At 43.0% G+C, this 16,763-nt stretch overlaps 1 protein-coding gene across 11 annotated transcripts in view; it reads left to right on the plus strand.

The window, feature by feature from the left end:
• TANC2 (tetratricopeptide repeat, ankyrin repeat and coiled-coil containing 2) overlaps nucleotides 1-16,763 on the plus strand; it is an 806,911-nt gene that overhangs the window by 570,938 nt on the left and 219,210 nt on the right. For all 11 annotated transcript variants that reach the window (XM_059726841.1, XM_019500742.2, XM_059726842.1 and 8 more), the window contains one exon: nucleotides 2,432-2,695. In XM_059726841.1, the coding sequence (XP_059582824.1) occupies nucleotides 2,432-2,695 (264 nt within the window). The remainder of the gene's footprint in view (nucleotides 1-2,431; nucleotides 2,696-16,763) is intronic.

Below are 16,763 nucleotides of genomic sequence, written 5' to 3' on the forward strand. Positions count from 1 at the left end.
ACTTCTCTGGGCAGGCAGTTCCTAGCTCGTAAGGATACCTGACACATGGAAGATACCAAATTTTAGCCAATTTTTTTTAATGAAATCTTCATAATTTCCCAAGCAGGAAGCAACTTTGACCACCTGAAACCTGAGATACAGCTCCTGCCTTTGTTAAGGTCATTTCTATCATCGCAGAGCCTAACAGGAGAGCTGAGAGACTCCTTACCAGCTAAGAACTGCCTGCCCAGAGGAGTTTTCCATCTATGTGAAATCCGATGAAATATGAACTTTCATTTGTACCCAGGAGAACTTTTACAGTTTTTTCTCCGATGCCTAATGAAGGGTGTTTGTACCTGAAAGCTTGAAATTAAAGAAATTATTTGCAAAAATCTTGTTGATCTAATAAAAGATATCACCTCTACCACAAGCCTTGATTGCTCCATTCATTTCTGTAACATTCTTTTTTAATTATTATTATGATGCACGGCACTTTTGCATCTGCTTCTAATTATATCGACTTAACTATAAATGTTAAATGTCTGCCAGACCCAATGGGCCAGAATAAGCCCAGGATATTTCCACTGAGGTTAGTAGATTTACATGAAGTATCATTTTGGTATTGTATGCTAATACTTAAGAATTTGTTGTTCGTATTTTATTACAAAAAACATTAAAAATGTTCTTTTGCAGATGGAATTGCTTTTGTACATTTTGCCTTACATTGACATTTACATTAGAAATAGTTTTAAACTAAAATCATATCCATCTTTACGGATTTTTCGGGTTTGTTTTTACCATTTAAAAAAACCCCCTGCTCTGGCTTGTGGTTAATGAGACCATGTATCTCAAGATAGTATTTTATGAGTACAAGGAGAAAAGCCTCTTTCATAAAAGAGAACATTATAATAGAGTACCTTGGATGACAGGAATGCGATTTTTATATTGCAAACAGGAAGTGATGAATTCATACTGTTTTGTCTAGGGACAGCTGGCAAAGGCTTATTACATTTTAGACAAATTAGCATAGAATTTAGACTTGGAGAGGTAATTACAGTGATTCAGTGAAAATGAAGACATTAGAATTTCAGTGGAGACATGGTTTAGAAAATAATATTTGTAGATAAATTTACAAATGTCTAGGTTTATGACAGTAGTGCATGTGTGGACAGTTCAAATAGAAAGGGAAGATGGTGAACTTTGGCTGAGGCTTCTCTTCTCAGTAGGTGATAGGATAATGTTTGGATACACAGGGATAGTTCATTCTGACTAACAATAACTGCTGCCTTCCCCATTGACTTCAGTGAAATAATATACACTAGGTCTAAATTTGGCCCATTCACTTGATACTCTGACAGAATAAATACTTGAGACAGGTCAGAAAAGGCCCCAAAAACTATAGCTGCCATAATATCAAAATGAAAATAGTACTTAAGGCTGGATTCAGAAGAGAAAAGGCTACAAACAGACATCACATTTGTCCCAGGATAAACTATTTTATCCCTGGACAGAGTACAGTTGATAAGATGCCCATGTCCATTGTTCCAGGAAAGATCCTTAAAAGGTTCACAGGATAAAAAGTACTAACATTTTATCCCGGGACATTATCAAAGTGCGTCTGAACAGTTACTAGCTGTGTATTCAGCTAGTCACTAAACCGTGATTAGAAGGGTGATGTGTGTGCACGCCAATCCTGGGATATTTCTGTTCTGGGACAAACATGGGCACAACTTGTGTAGGGACAAATGCAATGTCTGCCTCTAGCCTTTATGAACATTAGCAGTAAAGGTTAGTAGTAGATCCTGTTGCTGGTCAGCCCACAAAGGCCAAACTAGGAACATCGCTTAGCTTTCGTACTAAGAGTTGTGATATAATCACGTAGCATGAGAGTGAATCTGTGGATTACTTCTGAAGCTGTATGAAACTGTGCTAGAAATCAGGTATGATATTGGAGTGAAGTATGTGTACTAAATTGATTCATAGGAATTGACTGTTCTAAAACAAGCTGAGTCCTGTATTTTATTGCACATTTTTGTTGACTATTCAAAACAAGTTTACAAACTATATACTGATAAGGTTTATGACTGCAGTGCATTTAGGAGACAATGGAGACAATGAAGAAAAACTGTCATTGTGTTGTTTTTTTTGATTGCCTTTATTTGGAGACTGTGGGATCATGTATTTGGACAAATGCTGGTATACCTAACACTTTAAAGCTTTTGAGAACTGCATATGCTGTATAGTAGTTGAGACAAAACAGCATAGTTAAACATTTTGAAGCAGTAAGCAGGACATTTTCAGTAAGCAAGGTTTTATAATCTCATTTCTGAGAGAATGCTGGAAAATATTATGATTTATTTTTGGTATTTTCATTGCCTATCTTGGCACATATATTATGCATGCAGTCATTTCTTTCTTTTTCATTCATTTTGTTTTTATTGTTTCCTTCAAGCTACTTTGACAAGCTATTCTGAAAATGTGGAGCGCACTAAATATGGAGGGGAGAGCAGCAAAGAATTAGGATCCGGAGGAAACATGAAACCTTGGCAGTCTCAGAAATCCAGCATGGACTCCTGTTTATACCGGGTGGATGAAAATATGACCGCCTCTACCTACAGTTTGAACAAAATCCCAGAAAGAAATTTAGAGACAGTTTTATCTCAATCTGTACAGTCTATTCCACTTTACCTTATGCCACGGCCAAACTCAGTAGCAGGTAAGAAATAATATTTGTAATAATATTTTGATAAGATCAAAGTAAAATGAGCCACTAGTACAGCTTTACTATTTACCTATTTCATGTTTTCTTCATAGAAATTATAAAACTTATTTCTGGGCCAGCTGCCACTGGATGGGACATAAATGATATTTTGCGGGGCAGAAATGGATTATAAAAGAAAAACCAACCAAGAAAGTACATTTCCCTCTAAGCATAGTGGTTACCTCATGAATACAAGACCCCTGCTTTTTTTAAAATTTCTTTGGGGAGTGTTAAAAAATTTGCTTAAATGTCAGTGTATTGCTTTGGATTAAATCATATTACAATACAAATACCAGACCCACTTCTAATGTAGTAACACATGATTTCAAAGCACAGAAAGTTTCAGCTCTCATAGTTAGCATCTAAGTTAATTAGCAGCATTAATGTCAAAAGCCTTTTCTGCCGTTCATAATTAAAATGCAGGAGTCCGGAGAACAAGGATAATAGGTTCTGGCATTTTGAAAGCAAAACATAACAATACCACAATACATTTTATAAATGTTAGTCTCTCCTGTCCTGGTTAGAGTGTGGGGGAACACATAGCCAGGTTAAAGAGCCAGATTTAATTTAAACAAAGTAAGTGAGCATCCAGAGAAACTGAGAACTACTAGTAAGATTACACATATTGTTGAATTGTACTGTGGATAGATTTTTAAGTCAGAGAGATCACCACCATCATCTAATCCGGGGATGGGCAATTATTTCGGGAGGAGGGATGCTTATCGAGTTTTGGCAAGCTGACAAGGGCCACGTGGATAGCCCCACCCCTTGACAGGTGCCCTGCCCCCTGGTCGCTACCTTGGAACCAGAATTCCCACCCCCTAACCCCTGACCTTTGCCACCAGAAGTCCCTCCCTGTGCCCCCAGAAGTACTCCTTTCAGCAAGGGGTTTTGCCGTCTTGGAACCAGAAAAATACCAAATTATATTCTAAAAAGTAAACATCTACAACATTCATTAATTTGATTTCAGAAAATATTTTTGCCCTGGTTTACAAATGTTTGTATAATATACATAATATAATATACATAGATTGCACAATAGCTTAAAATGAAGTCTTACACTTGTATATTGTGTGGGGGCAGGGGGTAGAGGTTTGTGGGGGGTTGTGGGTGTGTGGGTATGTGGGGTGAGGGAGCATGTGGGTGTGTGTGTGAATATGTGAGATGTGGGTGGGTATAGGGTTTGTGGTGGGCTGTGTGTTGGCGAGGGTGGCTGGGGTGTGTGAGGGTGTGTGGGTGTCTGCATGTATAGCAGTGTGAGGGGACGTGGGTGCATGCGTACAGTGGGTTGTGCGTGTGGGACTCGCCCTACAAACACACATTCACTCTGCCCCTGCCTGCACCACACACACACACACACACACACACTGCCCCTGCCTACACACACACTCTCTCTCTCTCTCTCTCTGCCCCTGCCTGCTCATGCACACGTCCCTGTACTGGAATTGCCCCATGTTCCCGGTCCGGTGATACAGCCGGGAGCCATGTGGTGCTGGAGCAGGGCAGGGACAGGAAGAAGGGAAATGGCTAGGGTGGATGAAGCTGGGTTCCTGCCTCCTGCTGCCAGCTCCCCCTGGGTCCTACTGCCCCTGACTCCTGTCGCCTTTGACAGGCAGCCAGGAGCAGATAAATATTTTCTAAATGTTTTAAATTAATTTTCTAAATTACCTGTGGGCCGGATAGAATGGCCTGGTGGGCTGGGTCCAGCCCGCAGCCCATATTTTGCCTGCCCCGATCTAGTCTGACCGCTTAGAAGCTCTTCCATACTACATAAGTAAATTCCATCAAGGTCAATACCTTCTGGTCAAACAAGAATTCATTCAGGCTGCTCGTAGACATTAAAAAAAACCCCAAAAATGCGCTTTGTCAGAAGAAGCAGCATGTTACTTCAACCTGGCTCCACTAAAATGCCTAATCTACACAGACGTCAAGCAAGCTGGGTCCAACTAAGGCACTACATCTTCTGGGCATGCACTGGGCTCAACGCAGGAATGCTCTGAGTTTAAAGTGCCATTTAAAAAAAAAAATTTAATGTCTGCAAGCAGGTTCAATGACAGCTTGAAGACTCCAAGTAATGATTAATTTCCCGCATCATTTCTTAAGCTGTACCAGTGGCTAATTATTTTCACTTATTAAATTAAAAAGTAACATTTTATTTTTCTAACTTCTGCTTTTCAGATCATTATGTATTTAAAAATGTGAATGATAGTCTTGGTTTTGGAAGCAGGTGTCTTTCCATAAATTCTTTTCTGGTTAAAAACAACTGTTTTTTCCTGGTAGAATTTTATATTGAATTTGATAGGAGTTAAAATCTGCTTGTTAATCTTTCTTATAATATGTGAATTTGCTGATCCTTGGTTTTAAAAATGAGGCCTCTTGATTTCCTTGAAATGTCTATTGTCTGAAGGATTTTAATTGATGTTGCAATTTATTTTAATGCTATTAATTTACAATTTAATTCCATTCCTGAAATTCCCTTTTTTAGTGAAAGTAGAAGGAAGAAAAATAATGCAAAAATTTATTTTACCTTCATTTAAAAGTTTATTTTATGGATTCCTCCTCACTTAATGTTCTTATAGAATCATATGGTTGGAAGGGACTTCAAGGATTATTTAGTTCCCCTCCCTTCTCCCCTCCCCCCCCCCAACAGATATTGTAGAAAAATTCATAAAAAATCTGGCTGCATGCAACTTCTTTATGTCCAGGAATCCATATTCATGACTATTGGGTAACAGCATGATAAACAGTGTAGGGCTACATAGTTTTTAAGCTGTTTCCATGCCCTCTTCTCATTGTGGAAGACCTCCCACTCCGCCTCCTCTTCCCCCTCCCCCTCTCAATGGTTATTTCCAAACACTGTGAAAATGTAGCTAATCACAGAGCATGATCTTGTTCTGATCTGAAAAACCTGATTTCCTATGTCACTGTTTTGCCTCATCTATAACTCTACATCAGTGACTTTCTGATGGACCATAATCACTATAAAGCTGCCTGCAAGGCACAGTTATTGCCAGTAGCGTACCTTGTGGAGGCAACCCACATGGGCATCAACTTTGAGCAGTTGGGGTACAAAAATAGCCGCTGCTATACTGGCAGCATGGCAGCTGGCACTGCCTCATATCAGTGGGCTGAACCAGGTTTGGGGAGTCAGGGTTAAGGTCACAGTCCTAGGAGATTAGAGCTGAGGGTCACAATATTGGGGGTCCTAGAGCTGAGGCCAAGGGTCAACAAACCAAGAGTCCAAAAACCAAAGGAAGTCATGAGCCAACATGATCACCATACCAGAAGTCCAAGAGCTAAAGCCAAGGGTCACAAACTGGATATCAAGCCAGGGATTGAGATGGGTTCATGGTCAAGGCAAGCCCTTTGTTGAGTCAGCAGGACCAAGACAAGAACAGGAACAATCAGGAACAGTCTGGACAGGACAGGAGCAGGCAAGGATGAGAGCAGGGGCAGGGGCAGGCAGTAACCAGGCTAGGCAGGAGCAGTGCAAAAAATTGGGATCAGGAATCAAGATGCAAGAGCACCGGTACTAGACAGAAGGGGGGTCTTCTTAGGTGAGAGCCTTCAAAACACTACAAGGGCTGTTGCTTATATGCAGCAGCCACAACCAAGCACTTTAATGGGGCCCCACAAAGGGCACTTAGTTAGCTGGCAACCCGGGCCAACTGGGGCCTTGTTTCCCTGCTTGCTACCCTGACTTCTGATACCCTGTTATGCCTCTGGTCATTACCATAGTTATTTAAATGGGCTAAAACTGTCTATTACAATATGATTTGCTTATGTGGGCTGGTTCTTACAACTAGCAGATGAGAAACCCAAGTTAAGAAGCCTGCTAGCCATAAGGGCCCCGCCCATGCTTAGGTAAAGGTGTGATGGGATTTAATGCACAATCATGCTTCATGCCATGCCACACTTGCCATCATGTATTAGATCCCATTGCATTTTATTGCTGGTGCAAGAGGAGCTTGATCCCAGGCTCACCCTGTACTAGCAAGAAGCAAGCTCTTGTAGCTTGGAGTCCCCTCAGCTATGAGATTCTCAGCTGTGGAGGCACCCCATGCATGCCTATGGTTAGGAGACTGCAGCTGCTGTGATCTCCCAGCTGCAGGGTACCTCATGCGTTCCTGCAGCTAGGAGATCACAGCAACACTCTATGGCTGCCAGGACCCAGCCATTGGGGGGGTGCTGGGATCCAGCACCCACAGCTGCTGGGGCTGAGTGTTCCCTCAGCTGTGGGACTTCCAGCCCTGGCTGTGCATGGTACACCCCTGCAGCTGGGAGCCAGCAAGCTGATGGGGCTCCCAACTGCAGGGGCAGGCCTTGCTATACATGCAAGTTTATAGCAAAATAATAACTGGGTATAAAGTTATTATACTTTTTCCAGCAATAACTGTATAGTTGTCTGGACCTTTTTATGGCACTATAATTCATTTGCATGTGTAGCTGGTCTATATTAATTGTGCAATTAACCCAGTAATTATGTGATACATGTAGAACGGGCACAGAGGAACCCTTTACTTCTTGCAGAGGCTGGTTCAGCCCACCGCAGTTGAAACACAGCTGTGCAAAATACCTCATCTGCCCTCTCCTGGATTTTATCAGACCTAGCATGAGGAAAATCCAGTGACATCCACAGTGTTGAAATTGGAAATCCATCTGTGATTCAGTCATTTCAGACACCTTTTTTTGCTGATCTGGCAGAGGGTATCTAATATCTGAAAACACTGACTCTTGTAGTACTGCCAGGTATCATTTTCCTATAGCCAAATGAGCATTCTGTTTAGTTTGAGATTAAGAGTTGGCATTTCAGAGCGATTTGGGGTGGTAGAAACATGACTGGAGGCATATCTAACTGACCAGCTAAGTTTCTTATGGGGTTAGGGTATAGATTGTTATATGAACAACCACAGCCTCTGCCACATCTGCAAAAGAAAAACAAAGGTGAATCCTCAAGGGTAATGTTTAATTTCACTTGCAGAACATGCCATGGTTGGCCTACCTGGTAGACTCAACGACATAAAAATATCAGACAGGAGGGAGCCTCTTGGGCCATATTGTCCAGTGTCCTGTATTTGCAAGCAATCATTAATTGAAGAAATACCCAAAATAACCACTTCAGACCTTCACCCCCTCTGAAACACCAGAGAATTCCCTATAATGTGCCATGTGAAAAAATAAGGCTTGATCAGGGTACTGCCACTGCCCTCCCACAGAAACAGTGATCATTTCATGAGTCACCTAAGAAAATTAAGAAGCACATATTTCTTTTCTTAGCTATCTTTTGCTCCTCTCCTCACACAGTCCATAGTTATGCAGTATCTAACACAACTGGTACTGCTGTGCACCTCTTAATCATAGTAACTGTGCAATCTGCAAATGAGATAGGGCATGGCATGATCCCTTTAAACAGTTTGCTATGAAATTTTAGTAAAGTTTACAAGTAACAAGCCTGACCTTTTATTTTTCCAGGTTGGTAGACCCACTTGCTTCTGTGCCTTTGACTCATAATACATGCTAGCCAAGTTGGGACTAATATAATATTTTTGTGTTAATCTTTCTAACAAATTCTACCAGACTATTTTAGCTTTCTTTGAATACATTTACTTTACAAGGAATTAAGTTATAAAAAAGCACCATATCATCATTCTAATATGTAGCAGGATTTATCCCAGGAGATGTAGAAGATTTTATTTTAAAAATTCTTGTTGTGTGTCTACAGAAATCTGCATGAAAGTATTCTCTTATTTAAGTGGTCTAAATGCAACATTTCTTTTGCTATTTAACAAGCCCTTCTGCAGTACAAGGAAAGCATGAAATAAAGGGGAAAACTCAGTAAACAACAGTAATTCTCTTCATAAAGTATCACTCTAGTCCTTCACTTCTTTGTATGATATTTATTTTTATTTGGTCAGAAATGGCACTGATTGATATTTTGTTGAAGGGAAACTTGTTTATTAAAATGTTCTGGAACACTGGAGGCTCATGTATATGATAATTTCCTGTGCTGGGATGTTTAATTTACTGGAGCTACATGTTCAGCAGTTTGGCTGATCGCTTGGATTAATGGATGACTGTAAATGTGATATGATTTTGCGGGGGGGGGACGACACAGAACTGTACTGTTACCCAGCACATCCACAGGTGGCAGATAGTGGAATGACCTTCAGGGAAAGTTACCTATGAAAAAGCAGTTGTGGACTAAGCAGCAGTAGCAACACCAGGATGTGGTGAAGACAGGAGATGGCAATGCTTTCCCTCCTGAAAAGCCACATATATCCTTTGACAGTGCTGTGACATGGCAAGTACAGGTTATTACTATTATAAGCCACCCCAGCCCCCAGCCATGGGTCTATAAGTTTTCAATGGCAGAGCAGGCAGAAAATGATGTTAGAATCCCAGTGGCTGTGCAGGCAGATGAAGGCTGCAGCAGAATGAAATCCCCAGTTGTTTTGGTCTCCTTGCCATTGGATCAAAGTCCCATTCTGCAAATAGCCATGTGGAAGCTGAAGTGCAGCAGCTTCTCCATAATAACAGAAGTCACACACAGGTGTCTTCCATGAAAACAGGTTTTCCAGCACATTCAAGCCCTTTGGTAACCACCTAATGGTGACAGGAGCAGGATTTGTTCTGAGACCTGGAAGCTCCTAGTCGTGAATTGGCATGAAGGTGGCAGTTACAAGAAGGTCATCTAGCACTTGGGATGAAAAAGAAGTATCATTCAACAGCTGTAACTGTGACTGAGCAGCCCTCTTCAGAATCTGCGCGGCTCACCCCATGTGGGGGGTGGGCTAGAAAAGGTGCCCTAAAACATAGTTTGTCTACTTTCTTCCTAACTGGATAACCATGTTCAGTGGGATCATCTTACTGTGGTTGAAAATACCAGTGAAGATGTACCATCAGTTTCAGAACCTGGAACATCAGGATCCTTATGGCCAATCCTAATAGTGAATGCCCAGAGCACCACACTGCAGTTATGGCCCAAGAACTCAGGCAACACAGCATCAGTGTAGCTGTATGGAGCGAGACCTGGTGAGCGGGAGATGGGCAACTCAAAGAACATGGAGGCAGCTATACCTTTGTGGCACAGGGGCAATCCTGGCGCCAGTCATAATGTTAGCCCACCCACCTGTCCAGGGTACTCCACCTGACTCACCTGCCACACCTTTCCTGTAAAGAAGTAGTTGTTTCTAGGTAGGAGGCTGCCCATTTAATGCTCTGATGCCAAGGGCATAATACAAGCTCCTACCTTCCCTTTACCATGTCCCATGCCTCACAGATGGCATCTAAAAATCACTTCCACTATTACTGCCCCCAGCCCCATTGCTGGGCCACACTTGGCCTCAGGCCCAAACTTGGCCTCAGGTGTCCGTAGATGTGCCTTGGCCACATCCCCCCCCCCACTGGGACCTCTAATCTGCCACCTCACTGGGGCCTTTACTCCCACACATGCTATGGGCTTCTTGCATCTCATTAGGCTCCTAGCCCCTCAAACTCTGCCCCCTCACTGGGGCTTCTGGCTTTATGCCCCTTGGGCCTCAGGTGTCTGTTGACGTGCCTGGATCCTGCTCAGGCCTCAGGCATCTGTTAACGTACCTGGACCTCACTCTTGACCTCCCGCTAGGCCTCACCCTCACTCAGGCTTTGGGCCTTAGGCCCTCCTGGCTCGTGTGCTGTTGCCCAAGCCTGGTGCTTCTCTCTCAGATTGTGCTCCCCTAACCTTTCCCCTTCACAGGGTCACCAACAAGGCAGTGAGGGCTGAAGCTTTCCAGTGCCCCATACTTGTCTTTCACTAGGGAGGCACTGATGTGGCATTTCCTGGAGACTGCCCCACCACAGGCAGCCGCACCACACCATCCAACCCCAGCAGGGTGTACTTTTAGGTCATGCCCCAGGACCAACTGCAGGCCTACCTGCCCTGGTCTTTCCTTACTGAGCTCCTGGATGTTCTCCCTGGGCTATTAACTCCTGGGCACTCTGGGGCCTCCATTTCATAACCTGCCCTCAGTCCCTGACCCCATCTCTCTCAAATCCCACTTATAGGATTCATCCCAGCAGGAGGTTGGACTTCAGCCTCCATCATTTCAGTGTGCTGGTTGGCTAAGCAGCTGTCCTCTCTTGGCAGTGATGTCCCCACCCATCCAGGGGATCTTCAGCCTCTTTTAAGCTCTAACCCCACCTCTGGGCTAGTTAGGGTACCAGTAGCCCTCTGCAGCTCTTGCCTGACCCTCGCAGTGGGATTACTTACCGTTCAGCTTGTCGTCTCTAGCCCCCTTGCAATGACCAGTCAAGAGCCCTGGGTCATTTAACACACAGCTGACTCCTTTCTTCAATAGGGGTCCCCTCCTGGGCCTACCAAAAAGCCAAAAACTCATACCAGGCTTGCTTAGAGCCCTAGAGATCTTATATCTGGCTGTCCTTGACTCCACTGGGTTCATCTGAGCCCCTGGCCTCACCACCAGTTCCAATTAGTGCCTGCCTAGACCCTCACTAGGCCCACAAGCTCTAAGCCCCTTCCTAGGCTGGCCTGTACCTTCAGCCCTAGGTGTACATGGCCTCTCCACAGCCCCAGGCCTACAGCCACTTCCTTGGGGGTTGGGACCCCACTGAGTCGCTGGGAATCTCCTTCTTCCCCATAGTTCCTCTCTAACCTCCAAAATATTTCTGGCAGCAGCAGATCTCCAGCTAGGTAATGTTACCTCAGCAGCATCCCTGCAGCAACTGTTGGCTCTGTTCCTCAGGGATTGCTCTTATACTGAGGCTGCTCAGCCCTGCTCCAATCAGGCAGTCTCCTGGCTGTCCTGTGACAACCTGTTTGGCTCTGCTGTCACCTGCAGGCTGCCTCATAGCCTGTTCAAGCCCTTAAAGTGGCAAGCACCCAAAGGTGCTCTGCCACAGCCTTCTTCTGGAAGGGTAAACAGGAAGGAGAACAAACACCAACTTCACAGAGTTGGTTTTGCCATTAAGAGTGAACTCACAAACCAACTCAATGAATTCCCTATCGGAATTAATAAGTGCCTCATGACTCTCGGTCTTAAAGTGGCAGGGAGCCACTATGTCACTCTCATCAGCACATATTCCCCAACTCTTGACACCACCAATGAAACCAAGGAGGAATTCTATGCCATCCTTGACAAAGTCCTTTCTGATATTCTGGAGGGAAAGAGATTTATTCTTCTTGTTAATTTCAATACCAGAATCCGGACTCTAACCTCTGGAATGGAACCATCAATAAGGCAGGAGTAGAAAAAGTCAACTCCAATGGCATCCTCCTCTTGACCAAATGCATGGATCTTGAACCCACCATCACTAACACCCTGTTGTACTAGAAAAACAGATACAAGACATCATGGCAATGCCCACAATCTGAGCATTGGCACCTGATTGACTGTGTCATTGTCCGTTCCTGGGATCATAAAGATATCCACATCACACGAGCTATGCTAGGAGCTGATGATTGCTGAACTGATCGCTGACTCATCCACTTGGTTATGTCACTCAAACTGGCTCCCAAATGATGGCTGCATCACAAGCAGAAAATAAACATTGATGGACTGGAGGACTCAGGCAAGCAAGACCTCTTCCACCGGTGCCTCAATGAAAAACTGGTGAATTCCAATCAACAACAATAGGAAAATGTCAGCATCACATGGGGTGCTCTCAAGGCCGCCATCATCAGCACCTGTGAAAAGATGCTTGGATTCTCTGCCAGGAAACATTAAGACTGGCTTGATGAGAATGACCAGGAGATCCAAGAGTTGATTGATCGCAAGCACAAGCCCTTTTGGGCTTGGCAAAACAACACCAACTCCAAGCAAAAGAAATTGAATTTCTCTAAAGCAGAGATCCAAAGGAGGACCCACAATATGAAGAACAAATGGTGGGAAGACAGGGCTAAGGAGATTCAGCATCTCGTTGACATCCATGATACCAAACCGTCTACAGCGTGAGCACTCAGGAAAAGGGAGCCATTGATGCCTGTTGGCAAGAGCATTTTGAAGATCTTCTCAATTGTGAGCCTCTTTTGTTCACAAAAGTGTTCTCAACTCTATTCTGCAACACCCAGTCAAAGATTATCTCAAAATCCCTCCAACCCATGACGAGGTGAGGAAAACCATCAAACAGATGAAGAACAACAAGGCATCTAGAGTGGATGGAATCCCCATGGAAGTCTTCAAGCAGGGGGGAAAGGAACTCACATCGTATCTTAAGGATTTGGAATGATGAGGAGATCCCAGATGACCTCCAGGACACCATGCTTGTGACGGTCTTTAAGAAAGGAGACAAGTCTGACTATGGAAACTACAGAGGGATCGCCTTGCTGTCCACCACAGGAAAGAGTATTGCGAGAACTCTCCTGAACCATCTCCTTCCACTTGCTTAAAGCTCCTCCTGAGATCTCAGTGTGGGTTTAGTGCATCAAGAAGCACAACTGACATGATCTTCACAGCTTGCCATCTGCAGGAGAAATGCTGTGAACAACAGAAGCCTTTCTGCAGGGCCGCCTTTGACCAAACGAAAGCTTTCAACTCTGTCAGCCAAGAAGTTGTGGAGAACCCTTCTGAAATGTGGATGCCCACCAAAATTTGTCACCATTCTCTGACTGCCCCATGATAGTATGCAAGTGGTAGTTCTCAGTAATGGATCTATCACAGATCCCTTTGAGGTTAAAACATGAGTTAAGCAAGGCTGCATCATTGCTCGAACACTCTTCTCCATGCTTGCCACAATTCTTCATCTGATCACCAAGATGGCTACCAGGGGGGCGAGGCACCTGTCAAGAGGTGGGGCTACCCATGCGGCCTTTGACAGCTTGCCAAAACTCAGTAAGCATCCTCCAGCCAAAATAGTGTGTGCTCACTTCGAAGCAGACCTTCAGGCTTCATCGACATCTTTACCAAGGCATACTAGAAAATGGACTGACACTCAACATTCAGAAGTCTAAGGTCCTCCACCAACAAGCTTCTAATGGAGAGTCCCCAGCTCCAGTAATCCAGATGCACAGTTAGACTTTGGAGAACATTATTTCCCATATCTCTCGCAGAAGGCTGACATCAATAAAGAAATCCAACATTGCCTCAAATGTGCAAGTGCAGCCTTTGGAAACAGGTGTTCGAAGATTGTGATATCAGATTTGAAACCAAGCTCATGGGTTTTCAAGCAGTCATGATCCCCTCCTTGCTGTACGGAGCTAAGATATGGACAATGTGCAGGAGACTTCTCAAATCATTGAAGAAGTATCATCAATGCTGCCTGCAGAAGATCCTTCAAATCCAGTGGGAAGACAGATGCACCAACATTAGCATCCTCTCACAAGCACACACCTCAAGCATCAAGGCAATAATCATCCAACATCAACTTCCCTGAGCTGGCCATGTCATCTGGATGTCCAACTCCAGACTCCCAAAGCAATTTTATTCTCCCAGCTCAGACAAGGCATATTCTCAAGAGGAGAGCAGAAAAAGTGCTTCAGGGACATCCTCAAGGGCAACTTAAAAAATTGCAACATCAATGGCAGCTCATGGGAGACTATCACCCAGCACAGCCCCAAGTGGAGGAAGAGTCTGCTTCAGGGATCTCAGTACTTTGAAACCTCATGACAACAACAGGAGGTGGAAAAGTCGGAATGGCAAAAACAGCAGGTCATGAACCAAATCAAGAATCCAGCGCCAGCCACCCCACACAGAAACACATGTCCAAGCTACAATAGAGTCTCTTGATCCTGAAATAGGTCTCATCAGCCATCGCTAGACACAGAGATAAGACAGTCATGGAAGAGAATCATTCTTGACTGTGAGGGATTGCCAAGGAAGAAGATGATTTATTAAATGGTCCAGTTGTGGGAATAGATGGAGGTTTTCTTTCACATGAACTCACTAAAAACATATATGGGGACCAATTCTTAATGATTCACTGCATAGAATATAAAAGTTGAGAAGCAGTTTTATGGTACTAAGGCAGCAACAGCTGTGAAGGCCACTGCTGCTGGGTCATGCAGTAGCAATTTAGGTATAGAAAGAAAGAAGGATTGAGTAGTAAAAGGAAAAGAACATATAATTTTGATGGTAGTGTGCAAGCAAACTTAAGAGTTATTGGGTTTAGGCTTAATTTATGGGCAACAAATTCTACTTCCTGAGCAGTAGGCTAAAATACTAGTAATAAAAATTAACATCCCCAGTACAAATAGATGTACATTTAAAATGAAAGGTTAATTATTTACCTAACAAGGGGGAAATGCTCATTGAATTAAAAAAAAATGGAAGGAAATTTTATGTTCTCTCAGGCATATTTTAACAAGCCTTGCAGCAGGAGGACACTGACAGCCCTTGTCCCCCTGCGTTACCTGTGGCAGGTTAGGTTGTTATACCTTGTAGTTATGTGACAGAGTTGATTGTGTAGTTTTTGTAATAGTTTAGACAAGGATTTGTGTGGGATGATTTGGATAGGGATGATCCTGCCTGAGGCATATGATCTCCTGGTATATGGATGGTCCTGCCTCAGATATATGACCTCCAAACATCCCTTCCAGCCCTTCTTTTCTATGGTTCTAACTGAAGCCAGTATGGGCAGGAGGATATCTGAAAATTTCTCAGTGGTGGCATCAACTTGTTAGGGTTGTTTCAGTTGTGACCCTACAATGTTGTTACTGTGTCTGAGCAGTGTCTCTGTTTTATTTGAAAAAATAATGCACAACATGAATGTGGTAACTTTCTGTATTTTAACACCTCACTAAAAAAAGCCAAATTCTGCCACCAAGTTAACTCAGTAATTCTTCTGAATTAGTCATTTAAAAAGTGTGCTGTGTTATTTAAACCAATGTCATACTGCTTCTGTGTTAACCCCGCAAGATGAAGGAATGCAGTTCAGAACATTAGCCAGTCAAGCTATTCCAGCTCTGAGTTTCACGGAGTCTTTGCAGAGCGAAAAATGCAATTGTCTAAAATTAGTACATGAAACCATTCTCAGTTTGCCTTTATACATGCAAAAAAAAAAAAAGAAAGAAGAAGAAAAGAAAGAAAAGAAAAGAAAAAAAGCCAGGCTATTTCTATAACAACAAAGTCTCAATGTTGTCTTTTTTCTTTTGATATAGAAAAAGGTATTACTGTTCACTAACACTCTTGGGGTAATCTTTTTAAGATATCTTTATTGAATCAGCCTCTCTCTCTCCATCCAATTTTTTTTCTTAAAAGCCAGTGGAGCTAAATATCCTTTCACCTTTTTTAGACTTATCCCAGACTCTATCTCTGGAACTCCCAGTCTTTTTGCAGTACTCTGATGCTTTGTGGATATTTTTCAATTATCTCAGTCCTACTGGTTAACTTGTAAAAGGCCCTGTAGCTCCAAAAAATATCAGTAGTTTTCCTGATGTCTTTTATCTTTTGAGAGAACATTTACATTCATCATAAAGTATATGAAATCCAGAATATCTACAAAAATATCCAGCAGATCTCTTATTCCTTTGGATTTGGAATCAGATTTGCTCTGCATCACTTGTTGGAATATGATTTAATGTTTGTGGAACTTTTGCTTGCCTCTGCCATTCTAATTGTTAATATTTATAGTTGAGGCAGATATACCTATAGTTATGGTTACTTAATACTTTCCAGTACAGTACCCTGTTCTGCATATAATTTTACCAGACTTTTGCTATGTGAACAGAAGTTTTCCAAGCCATTTGTTTGCCACAGGTGGATTGTTTTTGGAAAGCTTCAGCTAAAATGGTTCGACCATTTCTGATAGCAAAATTTGGGAAGAAGTCTGTGCTTGCCCATATTAGCCTTATAATCATTTCACTGTACAGGAAAGTATTTGTTTGTATTAGTCTGCCAACCTGTCCTGCCTTCTGCCAGTCATTTCATTGAGAAGTTCTACCATTTCTGAACTTTTGTAACGTGGTTTGAAGTCAGCAGGGGTCTTCTGGCATCCTTTATTACCTTAATCAAGCCCTCTTTTTGGTTATGTGCATATTTTTAGTAATCTAAGACAGGACTGTCCAACTGGCAGCCCACAAGGGGTTAAGTTC

This window comes from Alligator mississippiensis, chromosome 4, assembly GCF_030867095.1.
Source record: "Alligator mississippiensis isolate rAllMis1 chromosome 4, rAllMis1, whole genome shotgun sequence".
In the NCBI taxonomy this organism is placed as follows: domain Eukaryota; kingdom Metazoa; phylum Chordata; order Crocodylia; family Alligatoridae; genus Alligator; species Alligator mississippiensis.